The 19,386-nt window shown below is 46.1% G+C and overlaps 1 protein-coding gene across 1 annotated transcript in view; it reads right to left on the bottom strand.

Moving 5' to 3' along the window:
• Positions 1-1,571: 1,571 nt before the first annotated feature.
• MTMR7 (myotubularin related protein 7) overlaps positions 1,572-19,386 on the bottom strand; it is a 64,934-nt gene continuing 47,119 nt past the window's right edge. The window contains exons 9-14 of the mRNA XM_073645404.1: positions 13,377-13,502; positions 13,228-13,277; positions 12,304-12,504; positions 9,692-9,826; positions 6,435-6,561; positions 1,572-5,287 (exon numbers count right to left, since the gene is read on the bottom strand). Coding sequence (XP_073501505.1) covers positions 4,925-5,287; positions 6,435-6,561; positions 9,692-9,826; positions 12,304-12,504; positions 13,228-13,277; positions 13,377-13,502 — 1,002 coding nt within the window. The 3' untranslated portion in view covers positions 1,572-4,924. The remainder of the gene's footprint in view (positions 5,288-6,434; positions 6,562-9,691; positions 9,827-12,303; positions 12,505-13,227; positions 13,278-13,376; positions 13,503-19,386) is intronic.

Raw genomic sequence — 19,386 nt, 5'->3', positions numbered from 1 at the left:
CTGAATACTTATGACCATGTGATATTTCAGTTTTTGTTTTTTTAATAAATTTGCAAAAAATTTCTACATTTCTGTTTTAATCACACGCTGATGACCTATCTTATGAAAAGAGTCAAGTCCCAGACAACCGTCATTTACTCTTTACTGCCATCTTCCCCATATTTAGGGTGGATAGTGTAGGGCGCCCATTGTTCATACCCAGAATCTATGCCTGTTCCATGTGCAGGAGGTGTGAGTTGTATATATTACACAAAGGCCAACATTGGAGATGAACTCCAATCCTGACCGTTTTAACCCCTGTGATCAATAGTGACTTTATTAGTCAATAAAGACTCATTCAGACGTCCGTGGTAATCAGTCCATGCACGGACTTTCCCGACCCTAACGTGACTGCTTTATATATTTCTATGAAGCTGTAGACACTCCTGACCCGAGGGTATGTCATTCTGTACGGGGAGTTTAGGAGGAGCGTCAATGTTACTTTGTAACCGCACAGATTTATGTGTCATTTATGTCCATTTTATAGTATTGGGGTAATTCACCTGGGGGATCTAATAAATTCCAAATCATCAAATATTCTGAATTATTACATGTCCGTCATAAAGTATACAAACCTCCCTTGGATTGGTATAGAGAGCCCAAAAACAAGCTGCTAATTCAAAATGTTATCAGGGTAATTTCCTAATTTTCTGCTCAGTTTCTTGCTTCTGATCTTGTAAAATTCCCCATTCCATTGCTGATCTGTGCCAGATTATCTGGTTCATTAACCCTCGACTGGTGAGGTGGGGTTTTTGTCACGCAACTGGTGATGTGGGGTTTCCTATACCCCAGTGTTTAGAAATCTCTTATTTTTACAGAAAATGCAAAGATCACATTTGTTTTAATCGTTTTCTTATTGGCGATTGATTACACATGAGTATAACAAATTTTTGACACCCACAAATGGATGGAAGCTAGTGAGACACGTATCCTCATACCAGCATTTTTCAAAGAATGGCAGCTGAACAAAAATTCCCTGGGGTGTGGCAACCCCCACCTCACCAGTTGAGGGTTAAAGGGATTTTCCTTTAACCCATTGGTGCAGCTGTTTTTTTTTGTAACTGTGCACTAGTCACCTTCCTTGGGTCCAGCACAGGGTCTCTGCCACTGCTCCCAGTATCTGCTACTGTCCTTTGGCCTCACGTCGACAGCGCTGCAACCAATAACTGAGATCAGCAGCTTTGCCCGAGTTAACGGCACTACTTGCTCAGAGTCACTGAACTTACTGACTGGCTGCAGCGCTGTCAATGTGACAAATAGCTGACACTCTGCATTAGACCCAGAGAGGGTGAGTAAAGTATTGCTTTAAAAAAGAAAAGAAAATTGTATTAAAAAAACTGTTGTGTAATTCTTTAGCATCTTCTATAAGTGCAGCATAAATGACTCTAATGCTATGTCCGTAAAGGACAGAGGCCCAATCTCATCTATACACACCAGCACACACACAACATAAGTGAGTTTAAAAAAATATTTTAATTGCACATTACGGAATAAACTACTTTACATACGTACTTTGTATTGATATAGTCACAATTAGGGTAATATTGCTTGACAACATATTTTAAAATATCTTAAAACAAAAATCTATTTCTGCATATAAATTACAGCCAAAATATGCAACACAAAATAAAAAAATAGATCATGATTTTATTATACTCGTCACAAAAATAAGCAATGATGGCATCAATAAATAAACCATAAATAATATATATAAAAAAAAACCACACAAAACCCTTTGCAATCAAGGAGAACTCCCAAAAGACCTGCGGCACCACCGTTGGGGTTTGCTCACACACAGCGCTTGTGCAGAATTTTTTTTTTAAAATCTTTGTACCATAAATAGCCACAAAATCTCATTCACATGTTGCAGATTTGTTTATTGACCCACGGTGCGTTCTCAATTCACGAAGAAGCATGCACCTTTTCATGAACCGTGAGCGTCTGTCTGACTCCAGCACACCTCCTCATCAAGACCAATGTGAACAGCGCCGCTCTTGATGACTCTGGCCCCATCTCTTTTAGGATCATGTTGAGACTGGACAAAAGTAAGAGCTGCTATATTTTTGCCCTCATTCATTTCGAGGATTAGTGTCCCTTTAAGAGGCTTTCCCTTTCATTGTTTTTGGGAGTTCTACTTTTAAAAGGGTTGTCCTGGATTAGAAAATGAAAAATCTATTCCCCACCTTCCCCCGCAGACACGGCCCCATGTCTGTTACTGCGGCTCAGCCCCTACATCGCTGGGCTACCACCCCAGGCACAGATCATGGGAAGAAGACGCTGCTTCTGACTATCACGGACCTCACTTATAAGCTGCGTCTTCAGAAGATTTTGGAATCTGCAGTTGGGAGGGACGGTCATTTTATGATGATCTTCCTATTACATCTAGTAGCTTTGTTCTTGTATTGTAGCACTACAAGCGCTTGTAAACTCGTCTAGAAAACCAATATGATATTGGTTACAATGAGCAGACAAGTCAAGAAGTGAGAACGATTATTCTGGTAAGATTATCCATGCAATTTACAAAAAAAACTAATAGCAGCTTCAATGAGCATTCAAGATGGCAGCCGTTCACTATGCAGCAGGCAGACACGTAAAGGATGGCGGGGGGATACTACACAACATTGACTCTTACCATATTAGTACTAGCCCAGTAATGTGACGCTGAGACCCCACATGTAACTACCTTGCAGCACGAATATAAAAGGATCAGTACGTTTTCTGAAAACCAGTGTCGGAAGCACTTAGAGAGAACCCTATGGCTCTTAGCCCCCAGATAACATGCAAGGATTCAAGTACGCGGGACCCCGCTAATCCGCTGATGGGCCGGATATCTGCAACGTACAGAGCTGGAATTCCTACAGAAATACAAAAGTGACCAGTAAATTCTGGACTATAAATTCTTATTATCTGCTTTTATTTTCGCTTTTCAAAAGTGGTATCTTATTTTTCCACCCCAATGTATTATCAAAAAAGTGATGGGAAATGCAATGTGTAGGGCCATCCTATAGGGACCACAGCTGATTTTTCATTTTCTTTGGGGTTACTGCTCTACCTCACTTATATAAGTCAATAAGAAAGTCTCTCCCCACTATATTCTGGAGACCTACATAAAAGTGCCAAAGCTTTTTTTTTTTTTTTTTTCTTTATTTCCTCCAATATTGTATTCATACAGGAATGCTTCCATTAAAGTTTGCAACATACTGTACTTTTTGGCATCTGTTTGAAGGATGGACCTATTTTGAAGTTCTGAAAAGTCTAATAGATCTGTACCGATTAATAATTAAAGGGGTTGTCCCGGACTTTAACATTGATGGCCTTTCTTTAAAGAGGTGGTCCACTACATTGTATAATGACCCCATCGATTTACACATGTTAACTAAATAAACGTTTTTGTAAATACCTCCTGCTTCCATATGTACCTGTGGGTGGCGCTATTGCTGACCGCTCAGTCTGCATCACGTGACCCCGGCTGCAGGTATTTAAAAGGTGTAATTTGATTGGGGGCATTATAAAATGTAGTGACCACCTCTTTAAGATAAGGCATCAATGTTTGATCAATTGGGGTGCTCATTAGCGGAGCTGCACTGCAGAGCTCTGTCGAGGGAATAGTGGCTGCAGCTGGGTACTACACATCTGCCCCCTAATGATTTGAATGGGTGGCCGATATGTAGTACTCCGTCAACAGAGCTCGGCACCTGAGCATTTCTGGCCACCGTTGACACAGGAACAGCTACAGCACGCACTATCAATCAGACATTGATGGTCAAGTATAGGCCTTCAATAAAGTCTTGGACAGCCCCTTTAAAGTCTCCAAATGAGATTCTGAAGTTTTGTTTCATTGGCAGTCTATGTGGAAACAGTATAAAGTTACAGAAGATCGGACCGATGGTATACCATAGCACAAAACATTAGTCTTTAAGGGATTATTCAGCCATAGACATTGGGTCATGGTTTTAACCATGTGACGAAAATCACATTGTTTTACTGTAAATTGCTGTGGTCACAGGCCAAACAGTTTATGCTTGCGTCCTTTTTTTCGAACTTTTCTCGGTCAGGTGGCAAGAACCTTACATGTGATAGTCATGCCTAACATAACTAGGAGGTAGGGAATTAATACCCAATGTCAGATCCTGGATGACCACCATTAGTCTACCAGCAACTTACACAGAAGCAAAGCACATTCAGATCTTTCACACAGTGGACCTAAACCCGAAAACGATGTAAGTGTCCATATTTCCAGTACAGGGCACCTTTGTCAATCACAAACCTTAAATATACAAATATATTGGGACAGGATTCATGCTCCACAGACATGTGGTTTGAAATCATGAAAGGAAACAAAATGCATTATAAGGTTGGCTCTAAAAAAAGATAACTGTTTATGACTATTCCCGGAGGCTGCAGACACGCACTTAAGGCGTAGAGCCAATAAACGATGAACGAGCGCTCATAGGAATCATTTCAACATACGATTATTGGCCCATCTAACCAGGACCACAATCGGCAGACAAACTAGGAAAGCACCGTTTCATTGGGTGCGATACATTTTATGCATTCATTAAAATTCTTATCGGCAGCACATTACTCAGTGTAAACAGGAGACGTGCTGCTGATAACATGATACCAGATTATTAGCGATCATTGTGTCCCCGTCATTGTTTCGTCAACCTGTGTATGCACTTTTCCAATTGTCAGTCGTTCAATTGCCTGGATCAGACCGACTATATAGGACATTAGTATCTGGTCTCCGCTGCACAAACTACCACTGATACATGTGAACAAAGTCGATATGTTTTTTTTTCCCCCAGTATATCCCTCCCAGCTTACATCACTCCCTATAAATAAATAGAAGCACTAATATAATAGCAAGTGGTTAATAAGACCTCTAAGCAGTCAGGAACACTGCTTCATCTGAATCGGGATCCTTCCCACTGTCCTCGCTGGGTAACGAGTCTCCACCACTCGGAGACCGGCAGCTCAAGTCCTCCACCCCAGATTCCTGGTCACTGTTAGCCGACAGGTCGGGGTCCGAGCTCTTCAAATGATCCTGGGTTAGGATCAGGGCCGAGTCCTCCTCACCTTGGGATGGACTACGAGAGGGAAACAGCTTCAGGTTGGTGCTGTAATCTTGGGGCGTATTAGCTGGAGAGTGTTTGGTGATGCATATCTGGAAGTTGTGGATTTTGGGCTGGTCATTGAGATTCTTGTTGGTTTCATTTGACTCTCGAGTTTCCAGTTTTGTTAATCTCTAAAGGAAAAATTGTTAGACAAGAGCAAAAGTTACATTGGGTTAGGGCATGTTAATGTAACCTCTACATGCAAGTCGATCAGCAGTGGTTTAATGGTCTGTTTAGTAAGGCCGGCCGCACTTATGTTATCGTCAGCACATTTCTCGTTTACACAGGACAATGTGCTCCTAATGATAATTTTTAAACTTGCTCAAAAATTACCACACCAATGAATGTTTTGCCCCTCCATTGGATGTTTGATGGCCTGTTTACGCAGCCAACAGTTGGGAATGAGGGAACGCTCCCTAACCCAATTATTGGCCTGCCTAAATGAACCTTTACTTGAAAACGTTATACCAATGAACAAACTTCTCTGGTGCCATAAGAAAGCCATAACGCCACAGTGCTCAGGCATTACTGACATTGAAAAGACACAAGGTAGATTAGCCTTATTTTTAAAGGGAATCTGTCAAAAGGGTTTTGCCACTTAGTCTGAAAGCAGCATGATGTAAGGGTAGAGACCCTGATTACAGTGATGTGTCACTTAATGGTCTGATTGCTGTAGTTTTTATAAAATCACTATTTTATCAGCAAGCAGATTATCATTGGGGACTAGTAAACCTGCTGCCAGGTAGTCCTACATATTCATAAGCTCTGTACAACCCCGCCCCCATCACTGATTGGCAGCTTTCTGCAAATGTAGTATACACAAAGTGGCCAATCAGTGGTGTGGGCGGGGTTATACAGAGCTCAGCAGTCAGAGAACTGCCAATCAGTGATGTGGGCGGGGTCTGCTGCAGATAACACAGTAATTTTATGAAAATGACAGCAAGTAGCCCAGTAAGTGACAGATTGTTGGAATCAGGGCCTCTGCCCCTATATTGCGCTGCACTCAGATGGGTAGCAAAAACCTGGTAACAGATTCCCTTTAATGGTGCTCTCCTCCAGTTATTGTGTTGGAGAACACCAAAGACGTAGGGCATCGGCTAAAAATGATTGCCTCTTTTTTATCTTGTGCAGGGTTTCTATATATAATCATTTAAAATTGTTTCTCAGTCACCATTAAAAGCTGAATTGGTTTACACTGAAACCTAAGCGGAGGTATAAACATCAAAAACATATAGGCCAGGAAGCTGGATTTTCAGTTTTTCAGTATTTCTACCATACCTTCTCCATGAACTCCATTTCCTCCTCCAGCTGCTGCGTCTCTTCTTTTACTGCCTGTAGAAAATCAGTGACTGACTGGCGAGGGTGCATTCCTTTCTCAAATCGGTTATAGAGGCCCCTCCAAAACCTTCCATGGTGAAAAATTAGTTTGAAGAGTTAGTATATGCACAAGTACAGAAGATTATCATCGAGCAATTCTCATGATATATGTTCTTAAGACGTGCTAGCTCATGGTACACACAAGAAGGGCTCGCTCACAATGCTGTATATTCTCCCATGCCAGAGAATTGGGCCGATTATGCTAATGACACTCTGCTTTAACTCTGAGTGTGATCCAATTTTCTCGCATGGAAGAATTGCAGCACAGGTGTGGAGAAGATGGAGGACTTAACTTTTCCATCTTCTCCATTGTCTCTGTGCACGTACATCAGACTGCACTCGGATGACATAGTACAGTGCTGGCCAAAAGTATTGGCACCCCTGCAATTCTGTCAGATAATACTCAGTTTCTTCCTGAAAATGATTGCAATCACAAATTCTTTGGTATTATTCTCTTCATTTAATTTGTCTTCAATGAAAAAACACAAAACGAATTGTCCTAAAGCCAAATTGGATATAATTCCACACCAAACCTAAAAAAGGGGGTGGACAAAAGTATTGGCACCGTTTGAAAAATCATGTGATGCTTCTCTAATTCGTGTAATTAAAAGCACCTGTAACTTACCTGTGACACCTAACAGGTGTTGGCAATAACTAAATCACACTTGCAGCCAGTTAACATGGATTAAAGTTGACTCAACCTCTGTCCTGAGTCCTTGTGTGTACCACATTGAGCATGGAGAAAAGAAAGAAGACCAAAGAACTGTCTGAGGACTCGAGAAACCAAATTGTGAGGAAGCATGAGCAATCTCAAGGCTACAAGTCCATCTCCAAAGACCTGAATGTTCCTGTGTCTTCCGTGCGCAGTGTCATCAAGAAGTTTAAAGCCCATGGCACTGTGGCTAACCTCCCTAGATGTGGACGGAAAAGAAAAATTGACAAGAGATTTCAACGCAAGATTGTGCGGATGGTGGATAAAGAACCTCGACTAACATCCAAACAAGTTCAAGCTGCCCTGCAGTCCGAGGGTACAACAGTGTCAACCCGTACTATCCGTCGGCGTCTGAATGAAAAGGGACTGTATGGTAGGATACCCAGGAAGACCCCACTTCTTACCCCGAGACATAAAAAAGCCAGGCTGGAGTTTGCCAAAACTTACCTGAGAAAACCTAAAACATTTTGGAAGAATGTTCTCTGGTCAGATGAGACAAAAGTAGAGCTTTTTGGGAAAAAGCATCAACATAGAGTGTACAGGAAAAAAAAAAGGCATTCAAAGAAAAGAACATGGTCCCTACAGTCAAACATGGCGGAGGTTCCCTGATGTTTTGGGGTTGCTTTGCAGCCTCTGGCACTGGACTGCTTGACCGTGTGCATGGCATTATGAAGTCTGAAGACTACCAACAAATTTTGCAGCATAATGTAGGGCCCAGTGTGAGAAAGCTGGGTCTCCTTCAGAGGTCATGGGTCTTCCAGCAGGACAATGACCCAAAACACACTTACAAAAGCACTATAAAATGGTTTTAGAGAAAGCACTGGAGACTTCTAAGGTGGCCAGCAATAAGTCCAGACCTGAATCCCATAGAACACCTGTGGAGAGATCTCAAAATGGCAGTTTGGAGAAGGCACCCTTCAAATATCAGGGACCTGGAGCAGTTTGCCAAAGAAGAATGGTCTACAATTCCAGCAGAGAATTGTAAGAAACTCATTGATGGTTACCGGAAGCGGTTGTTCGCAGTTATTTTGGCTAAAGGTTGCGCAACCAAGTATTAGGCTGAGGGTGCCAATACTTTTGTCCGGCCCTTTTTTGGAGTTTTGTGTGAAATGATCAATGATTTGATTTTTCCTTCATTCTCTTTTGTGTTTTTTCCTTGCAAGCAAATTAAATGAAGATAATCAGACCAAAGAATTTGTGATTGCAATCATTTCCAGGAAGAAACTAAGTATTATCTGACAGAATTGCAGGGGTGCCAATACTTTTGGCAAGCACTGTATATCATTGGTCCAAGTGCTATCCGATAAAACATCACATAGCACTAGCATTCGGCCGTGTTACGTGGCAATGTGAGCGAGTCCTAATGAGTCCCTCAGTGGTTGATCTATGGCTGGTGACTTCAGATCAGTGAAAATATGTGGTGGCAAGTTAAGCCTCATTACTCGGACAGCACACTGACACATCCTATCCTTACACTATTCACATGTCCGTTCTGTTATTTTACTGACTGATGGTCTGTATATAAACAGAGACATCCCCTACATTGATCTTATTTGCGGACATCCAAGTTGCATCCTACTGCTATTCTTCATTTTCACTGACTGGGTACTTGAAGAAGCTTGGGAAACCTCTGTGACGTTGTTTTTGCATATGGCAAAACCATTGATAAAAACGGACATGTGGCCTAAATATGCCCGAAAATTGGATTTAACACACTTGCAAAATTGGTCTGTTTTGTACAGGCAAACAAAAAAAAACAGCTTTTGCCTGGATTCACACGTGTGTTTTGCGGTCTGAGTATGCTTCAATGCAAAGACTGGCTTCAGGTCTCCTGACCCAAACTCGACTTCATATTATGCGTTTATATAGAAAGTTCCCGATCAGGGACATCCGCATGCCCTATTAAAGGGGTTGTACCAAGTATATAAGTAATCCCCTATCAACAGGATTTAGGAAAACGTATTGATCGCTAGGGGTCAGTTCCACAGAGAATGAATGGAGTAGAGATGTACATGCTCCACCTCTGCTCTGTTCAAAGCGGGCTCTACAGAACCTCCTGGGGATTGTTGGGGGACCCAACCGTCGGACCCCCAAAGATCAATACTTTATCGCAGTCTAAATATGTGCAAAATGAATCACCGTGTCACCAGCTGTCATAGATGTCAGTAAATCTGTCTAAAGTGAATTGATTTGTGCCAGGCAGAAGATAGAACTGACGAGTGAGCTCTGACGCAACCCCTAAATGTAGACCATGGTTACAAGTGGGAAGAGTGTTGGGCCTTGGATTTCACCACTGAAGGACACATTGGGCTCATGATACGTCACCCTGCTTCTTTCACCTGTAAAGTTAGGGTTGATGTTTCTATATATGAATGATAAGTATATGGTGTGTTAAGAGTTCTGCTGCTTTATTCAGTGCAGAGGAGGAATCAGAATAACCTCTTACCTGAAGTGGCATGGAGTGGTGTGTGGTCTCAGAGTTCCTTGGGTCTGACTGTGATCTGCTCTGTACAGAGGGTTCATGTAATCCAACCGCTGCTTCCACAGGTAAGACCAGAGGGAGTAGGTCCTCTCCTGAATTCTGGAAGATGATGATTGCATCACTGATATATTGAGATTATGAGAGCTGCAAGTATACCCGTCACCACTGCAACCTGCACTAACACTAAGGGCTCATTCAGACGTACATTTTTTGTGTACGAGTCCTATTTGTGTTATTTCCAGATAGCACTTGTACCTAGAAGAGTGAATGGGGCCATTCACATATCTGTGATTGTTTGAGAGACGGAAAATCGTGGCAAAATGTACGATAGTTATCTGAGTGTCAGGTCAAAATTAACAATGCACATCCATGGGTCAGTGAAAAAAAAAAATCAGACAACAATTAATTGCCATCTGAGCGCTGTCCAGTTTTCCAGGTCTGTTTGATGGAAAAAGATGAAGAAACTGAAGCTCAGGCCAAACTCTAATGATAAAAACTGACACTAACCAAACTGGTGAAACTGTGCCTGATTCTCTTATATGAATGAGCCACAAGTTCTATAGCTTTCAGTGTTTCTTTGCATAGTAGCTGTGTAGCTTCATAGTCAAAATTGGAAAATCCGGTTCCAAAAAGTAGATGGAAAGATGCACTGAACTGCTTGGCCCCACCACGGTGCACCGAGCGCCTGTACTTGATTTGAACAGTCCTTCTGTACTGACAGTCCCTTTACAGCAGTGTTCCCCAACTCCAGTCCTCAGGACCCACCAACAGATCATGTTTTCAGGATTTCCTTAGTATTGCCCAGGTGATGGAATTATTGCCTGTGTAGATGATGCAATTATCAGCTGTGCAATACTAAGGAAATCCTGAAAACATGGCCTGTTGGTGGGTCTTGAGGACTGGAGTTGAGAACCACTGCTGTAAAGGGTTAGGAGATAACTTTCTGAATGCTGGAGGTCCGACCGATGGGACTTTTAGCGATGCTGAGAATGGGGCTCTTCAGTGGTCAGCAGAAGGCCTCATTCACATGTACAGGTTTAAACAGGTATGTGAAAAAATGGTATCAGTGTGTCCATTTTTACCATCATTGTGTTATCAGTGTTCTTCTCGTATGGATAAATATGTTATAAAGTTTCTCCTATGCTTTGTAATTTTAAAGAAGTTGTCCAGTACTTTATATTACCCCCCCCCCCCCCAATGTATCCCCCCGGGACCCCTAAGACTTTTTGTAATTAGCTTACGTTGCTGATAATGCCTGTGAGCTTCGCTATCGGTGGCCGCTCACAGGCATCATGTGACCCCGCCCTGACGTCACGACAAGTGAGGCGTGACTCAGCGCTGGGGTCCCTGCGGTGGCTGCTGGGTTGTGGGCAGGGTTACCCCTCCTCCCCACGCGTCACACCCAGCATCCACCGCGCTTTCCCAATGAATGGGGAGAGGCAGAGCGCGCGGTGGATGCCGGGTGTGATGCGGGGGGGTAACCCCGCCCACAGCCTGGCATCCACCTGGAACGTGGAAGACGGAGACCCCCGGCTGCTGCCAGCACTTGTCGTGACATCCGCCGGCTGCAGCCGGGGGTCACGTGATGCCTGTGAGCGGCCAGTGATAGCGCCGCTCACAGGCAGTATCTGCAACGGAAGGTAATTACAAAAATCCTTAGGGGCCCCGGGGGGACACATTGGGGGGGAGGGGGAGGTAATATAAAGTACTGGACAACCCCTTTAATCTCGGACAGCACCATGATGCCATCCGTGGGCTGTCTATGTTTTTCATGGGCCCATAGACTTGTATAGGTCTTTTTCATCTGTGATATTGGAAGAAAAAACAGACATGTCTCCGTGAGTTTTGCACAGACACATAGTCCATGAAAATACACAGGCATGTGAATAGCATTAGCATTAACACGTACATGTGGATACGGATGTCTGAATGAGGCCTCAATGAGAGCTTGATATTTTAAGAATATCTCTTTAAAGCCATGATCCTCTAGTTACAAGGATGTATCTCATGTCCTTGGCTACTGACGTGCAGGTTAGGACATTTTGTGACTGGGAAAGAAGATCTACAAGATTTCAACATTACTCAGGACAGAGAATATCTTCAAGAAGTATCTTCTAGTGGACCATTGATTACATCAGGAACTGTGCAATTCTTAAATCCATGTACCCATCTTATTTTATTATTGGCATTTTGATTTCACCATTCTTATGTTTCTCTGTACAGTGGCACTGCCAGCGATGCCAGCGACCCAGATGGGCAGGAAAAAACTGAAATGGTTTAGGTTCACATACCCATTCAGTCTCTGGATCTGTGGGAGTCCCTAAGGTCTGACACCCCCACCAATCCTGAAGTGATGGCATATCTTACCAATATGCCATCACTTTATACATTTTTCTCCTGCACAGTTATTGAAAATTTTTTGCCAAGGTTCAACCTTCACAGTTTATAAGTGATTGCTGTTATCCAGACTGTGGGGCACCGTGTGATCAGATCAGCATCAGGGACACGTCAACCATCCATATTCTATTTCTGTTACAAGCCTATAGTGACCATACACAGAGCACATATTCGCTCACCTCAGTTCCTTCCTCTCCTTCTCGCAGTTGCACAGAAAGTTTCCATACTGACAGGAGTATATATGGTGTTGTATGTGGACCAAGAATCTCTCATTAAATTCAAACGCACAGGGAAACTGCTCCATGAGCTGCCAGACACATTCCAGGAACTGGTCTATCACTGGGGACACCTCCTTGGGATCCCCATCTAAATTTCCATACCTAAAAAAAAAAAAAAAAAAAAAAAAAAATAATATGCTGAAGCAATGCAATTGGGGTATATGCATGCAACATCTTTTTCAAGTGGACTGCGCTCCCAAAACCGCCTGAGACTGGAAATGGCACAGAAAAACTACAGTAAGTATATTATATTAGAATGTATGGTGGGTTTTTTTTTTGTCTCTTTTGCCGAGAGGAGGAGATCTGATGGAAGATTTGGAAAGTGACACAGCTAAACTCCGCTGTGCTGACCCTACCCCCACACTGACTGCTGGGCCCATATCTGAAATGTGTTGATTGATGGGATTTGAATACAGTTCATATTCTAATCATGCAGGAGGTTAGACCAGGAGATCCGGGCTTTCATTATAACCCACACACTGAGAAACCTGCTGTAAGATATGGTGTGGACGTGTTCTTTTTCTAGCATGTTGCTGCCTGTTTATAATTGGACAGCATCGTACAAGGAGAAGTACATGCCCCACAGTGAAAGCTCTCTGATAACACCCACTTGAATGTAACGAAAATTAACTCATTAGGTGACAAATACTTTGATTGTTAATATCCCTGCAACAGAGAAGCAAAATAAAAAAAGAACACATTTTTTTTTTCTGCTCTGAAGCTACAACGTGTTTTCAGTTCAACATGAAAAATTTGGTGAAAGGCCCTCTTTAAATAAGTGACTCTGTTTGACTTTTCCAACATATGTGCAGTGACCAGGGTTACCTGTGATTAAATTTGTGTCCAAATGAAATCCAGTCTTTTTCAATTAGCACCTAATAGTAATTGGGAAAAATAAAAGTTACACTATGCAAAAAATATCAACTCCGTAAATCTCCACCAGTACATAGAGTATATGAAATAAAACCTCTTACCATAAATCCTCTGATGGTTCGGTAATAGGGGTCAAGTAACAGACTGGATACAGAGCAGACCTGAGCGGTGCGGTCCCATCCATCAGAACAATGAACGAGCACGCTGGCGCCCTCTTCTGACACGGCCTAAATGTGCAAATTAAATGTAAAATTTCAGCAGCAGATGGAAGGAAGGGAGACAGTCATTACTAGTGGGTAGGCGGAGCCCACATAGGATAGAAACACCTCAGATTAAAAAAGTGTTGTCCGGCCCCTCCAGCTTGGGCTCCTCCTACTCCAGCTCTCCAGTCTAAAATTTGAGGTCACAGAGGATGGTCGCTGCTGGAAGCAGCTCCTCAGAAAATTTTTTATTTTTATCGGACAGAGACTTGGACCCCCGTGGTCTTGAGGTCTCAGGGGTCTCAGCGCTGCTGGACCCCCACCCATCCCTTGGCGGATCTGCATTACCCTTTGAGAGAGGTCCCTGCAGAACCCTGCCGGCCCCGGGGGATGAGGGATGCTTCCCTGGCGGGGACGCAAACCGCGCATCTGGGGTCACTGCGTTCTCCGCCCTGGGGGGAAGCTTGGGCACAGCGCCACAAATCCCTGGGGGTCCCTGTGGGGCTCAGTTGGGTGAGTACTCAGCATGTTAATGTGTTTTGAGTGCTTCAGCGGCTGCTGCGGCAGCCGCTGCTACATGTATTCAGGTGGTGACTTGTGTTTTTTTGTCCGCAGGTGGATGCCTGCAGGACATGGAAGCGGGGCAGGAGCGGAGAGCGGAGGAGTCGCGCGCACTTTTTTTTTTTTTTAAGCCGGCAGGGGGCGTGGCTTCGCGCCTTCCCGGTCTTTCGCGGGCAGGAAGCGCTCTGAGCGCGCGCTTTCTCCTGCCCCTCCTCTTCCGGCTTCTCTCTCCTCACAGCGCGGCGGCCATTACTGAACGGCTTCCATCGGGCTCCTCACTCTCCTCTCCTCCCGACAGACCGAAGGAACACTGCACCGCGGCCAGCTGGGTGAGTCGCTTCTGCCTGTCAGGGCAGAAGCTTAACCCCTCACCCCCTCAGCGCAGGGCACCTTTCTGAGGCACAATAAGGTGGCAGACTGTGCTGTCCTGCAGCTATTACCTCATATAGAGGTTCCTTTTTTTGTCTGGGGCTCGCACATCCTTTTCATTTCACAGAGGTTGTGGGGAGTCTGCGACATTAACCCCTTATTAGGCGGTTATCCCTTAATTGGGGGTCAGCTGGGGTAGCTCTCTCTTTAAGAGCTTTAACCCTTCAGCTTTCTTTTAAGAAACCACACTGTCCTACTTACTGACAGGTTTAACTTGCCATATACTGTGTGAGGGCATGTCAGATCAGGGTCCAGGAGGTGCGGACCGTCTCCCAGGTCCGCTACAGGATCAGTCTCGCGTGTCTGACGCAGGAGTCCTCGACAGCGTCAAGCGCAGCGGTCGGGGGTTTCGGTGATGGGGCAGTGGTCAAAATGGAGGCCCTCACTCGTTCTATTGATGGCCTGTCTGACCTTCTAGGTTATTGGGTGTCAGCTAGATCCTCTCATGGCAGGAAGCGCCACAGGCCGGTACTGCCCTCCCCGCGCAGCGACTCGGAGATCTCTGTTATGGAGGGTTCCCCTTCAAGCTCAGATGGGGAGATGTCCGATTCGGATAAGGAGGATCGGCAGGGGCACTCTGCCTCTTTTTTGGGCCGTGCAAGCCATGAGGAAGGCGTTACAGTTTCCGGAGGAGGTAACTAGACGTCCTGGTAAGTCGGCCCGGATGTTTCAGGAGTCGCATAGGTCGCGCTTGGCATTACCATCTCTGGATGAGCTTAGTGGGGCAGCGGAGAAGGAACGCCTGTGTCCAGATAAACGTTTTCAGGGAACACGGTTTTTTGAGGCACTGTATCCGTGTTCCACGGAGTTGATTGATAATTGGATTCCTTCTCCTGAAGTGGATGTCCCTTTATCCCAGCTTAGCAAATCCTCATTACTGCCTGTTAAAGGGAAGGCGAGTCTGCAGGATCCGCTGGACAGAAAAACGGAGATGGCGGCGAAGTCCATCTACGAGGCCGCGGGTCATGGATTCAGAGCGGTGCTAGGATCTATGTGTGCTACGGACGGCGTAGCAGGATGGATCCCCGCTATCCGAGGTAGATGGGCTTTTCAAGTTGTTGGAGGATGCGGCCCGATATGGCAGTGATGCAGGTTTGGATACCGCGTCACTGCTGTCCAGGGCGCAATCCTCTGCGGTCACAGTCAGAAGAGCACTGTGGCTCAGACAGTGGACCGGGGACGCGGTTTCCAAGCAAGGTTTGCTATCTTTAGCTTACAAGGGTGGTTAGTTATTTGGATCTGACCTCACGGAGCTGATTGTCAAGGCAAAGGCAAAAGAAGCGGCCTTACCACAGCGAAGAACTGTGGCTTCTGCGTCGGGCAGGCCTAGTGCCGGTAGCAGTCGGCGGCCCTTTCGGTCCAGGGGACGGTCCGGTCAGCCCTCTTGGGGATCGGGTCGTCCCTCTTTTTCAGGAAAAAAGGCTTCTCAGAAATCCCGCACTCCCTGGAAACAGAGCTTCCGTCAAGACAAGCGGGAAGCTGACAAAAAGCCCGCTAAGGCGGACTGACACCAGGTTTTCACTCAAGAACTCTCGAGTGGGGGGTCGCCTGCTCCAATTCGAATCGACTTGGGCGTCCCGCGTTTCGGACGCCTGGGTGACGCGGGTTGTGTCAGCAGGCTACTTCATAGAGTTTCTTTCTCGACCCCCGGACAGGTTTTGCCGATCTCGCATTCCGTCAGAGCCCGAGCTAGTTGCCGCTCTACGGCAGGAGGTCGATTCCCTTCTGCTGAAGGGTGTGGTGGTACCGGTTCCGCCGGAGGACCGGGGAAGAGGGTTTTATTCAAACCTCTTTGTGGTCCCCAAAAAGGAGGACAAATTTCGCCCCATTCTGGCTCAAAAGATTGAATCGGCATGTCCACACCCGGAAATTCCGCATTGAGTCGCTTCGCTCGGTTGTGGCGGCCCTGTCGCAGAACGACTTTTTGGTGTCAATCGACATTCGCGACGCTTATGTGCATGTTCCCGTCGGAAGGGCCCACCAACGCTTCCTTCGTTTTGCCATAGGTCAGGACCATTTCCAGTTTGTGGCCCTACCATTCGGGTTGGCCTCGGCGCCCAGAGTTTTTACAAAAATTCTGGCACCTCTCATGGCGATCCTTCGAAGACAGGGGGTTACGGTTCTTCCCTACCTGGACGACCTTTTGATTGTGGCGTCCTCAAAGGAGGAGGCGGTGACGGCTCGCAATCTATCCCTTCAGCTCCTGGAGGACTTCGGGTGGCTGGTCAATTGGAAGAAGTCGTCTCTGGAACCGTCGCAGTCAATCCTGTTTTTGGGGATGCATTTCGACACGGTACGAGCAGTGGTTTCCCTGCCTCCAGACAAGCAAGCAAGTCTTCTTCGACATGTACAGGTTATGAAGTCTTCGACAGCAATGTCCCTTCGAAGGTGTATGCGCATTTTGGGTTTGATGGTGGCGTCAATGGAGGCACTTCCGTTTGCCCAATTTCATTCCAGGACTCTCCAAATGCTCATTCTGAACCGTTGGGATCGATCACAGGCTTCGCTGGATCGCAGTGTCATCATCTCCCACAGGGTGCAAGAGTCTCTAGAATGGTGGTTACGTCCGGAAGCGTTATCCCTGGGGAAGTCCTTCCTCCTTCCGAGGTGGTCGGTCATAACCACCGATGCCAGCCTGTCAGGCTGGGGGGGGTGTCTGGAACGATCTCTGGATTCAGGGAGTATGGTCGTCGGAAGAGTCTGTCCTGCCGATCAACATCCTGGAATTGAGGGCGATTTTCCTTTGCCTCCAACACTGGACGGTCCCTTTAAACGGTCTGCCAGTCCGAGTGCAGACAGACAACGCGACGGCGGTCGCGTATATCAACCATCAAGGTGGAACAAGGAGCTCCAGGCTCACGATGGAAGTGTCTCGGATCCTGGTATGGGCCGAGGCCAAGGTGCCAGCCATCTCTGCGATTCACATTCCGGGAGTTCAGAATATCACGGCGGACTTCCTCAGTCGCGAGAAGGTGGATCCCGGAGAATGGAGTCTTCACCCAGAAATTTTTGCACAGCTGTGCTCCCGTTGGGGAACTCCTCAAGTGGATTTGATGGCATCAAGGTTCAACACCAAGTTACCGACGTTCATGTCCAGGTACAAGGACCCGAAGGCTGTGGCGTTGGATGCTCTGGTGGCTCCGTGGGACCAATTCGAGCTAATCTATATGTTCCCGCCGATATCCTTAATTCCTCTGGTGTTGCGTCGGATCAGACTGGAAAGAGTCCCGGCTATGTTAGTAGCCCCAGACTGGCCAAGGAGGACGTGGTTCTCGACGCTGGTGTCGCTTCTGGCTGCGCCTCCACTTCCTCTCCCTCTTCGCCCGGACCTGTTAACCCAAGGGCCCGTTCGTCATCCGGACCTGAAGTCTCTGCATTTGACGGCGTGGCTCTTGAGACCGAAATCTTGACTCGTCAAGGTTTTTCAGCCGAAGTCATTGCCACTCTGCGTGCTGCCAGGGGTCCTGCCACTACTAGGATCTATCACAAGACTTGGGAGGCCTTCTTTTCATGGTGTTCGGGTTCTTCAAGGAACCCGAGGATTTTTTCCATTCCCAATTTGTTGGCCTTTTTGCAGTATGGCCTGGACAAGGGTTTGGCAGTTAGCACTCTGAGGGGTCAGGTTTCTGCTTTGTCCTTGCTGTTTCGGAAGGCTATCGCCTCGCGTAGGGACGTTCGTTCCTTTTTTCGCGGGGTAACCCGTCAGTTTCCGCCGCGGAAGGCGCTTGTGTCCCCTTGGCGGCTCAATCTGGTCTTGGAGGCTCTTCAACATGGGCCTTTTGAGCCTATGGACTCCGTTAGCTTTTCTTTGCTTTCTTGGAACGTTGCCTTTTTGGTGGCAGTCACCTCTTTGAGAAGGGTTTCTAAACTAGCGGCTCTTTCTTGCTCGCCTCCTTTTCTGGAGTTTCTCCCGGATCGCGTGGTGCTTCGCACACGGGGCGACTTTCTACCTAAGGTGGTGTCACAATTCCATGTTAACCAGGATATTGTGTTGCCCTCGCTCTGTCCAGAACCGAGGAATGCGAAGGAACGGGCCTTGCACTCATTGGATTTAGTGCGGGCTTTGAAGTTCTATTTGTCTATTACTCAAGGTTTTCGGAAATCGGACTCTCTGTTTGTGATTCCAGCAGGTCGTCGGCGTGGTCAACGAGCTTCCAAGGACACTATAGCTCGATGGATTCGGTCGGCCATTTTAGAGGCTTACCGACTCAAGGGCGAATCTTGTCAAATTAAGATTCGAGCTCACTCCACGAGAGCTGTGGGTTCATCGTGGGCTTTTCATCAAGGGGCCTCGGCAGCTCAACTCTGCCGGGCGGCTACCTGGCGCTCCGTCCACACTTTTACAAAGTTTTATAAGGTGGACGTCAGTGCTTCCGCTGATGCAGCCTTAGGACGTAGGGTCCTGCAGGCGGCTGTAGTTTAAGTTATCGTTAACTTGTATTTAGCGCTAGTTGTGCATTTTTCTAGGTTGTTGGGATTCTGCCTCTGTTGGTTTTTTCCCACCCTTAATTTTTGGACTGCTTTGGGACGTCCCACTAGTAATGACTGTGTCTCCCTTCCTTCCATCTGCTGCTGAAAGACGGATTTTGGTAAGACCTTACCTGTAAAATCCTTTTCAGCGAAGGAAGGAAGGGAGACACAGCTCCCTCCCATGGCAGAAGTGTGTTGTTGTGTTTTCAGATGCAGCGTGACCCTTCTCTGATAGCGATTATCTGGGCTGAGGTCGGCGCGCTAAGGCTCTGTTCCAGCATTGCCAGCTCATCACAGTGGTCAGGTCCAGTGAGTAGTACCTGGGACTGTGTGGTTTTTCTGTTATATGCATAACCTGTCTCTTGTTTTTTCTCTGAAGTTCTTCAGAAGGGGTTGTGTTGCTCCGCTGGTGATATTTGCTCTTCCTTAGCTTGTGTACGGACTGGAGAGC

This window comes from Phyllobates terribilis, unplaced genomic scaffold (genome assembly GCF_046119375.1).
Source record: "Phyllobates terribilis strain yellow unplaced genomic scaffold, ASM4611937v1 Scaffold_1__5_contigs__length_1240528914, whole genome shotgun sequence".
NCBI classification, from domain to species: Eukaryota; Metazoa; Chordata; class Amphibia; order Anura; family Dendrobatidae; genus Phyllobates; species Phyllobates terribilis.
Note: the sequence above shows the minus strand (reverse complement) of the source record. Positions and strands in the feature narration are given on the sequence as shown.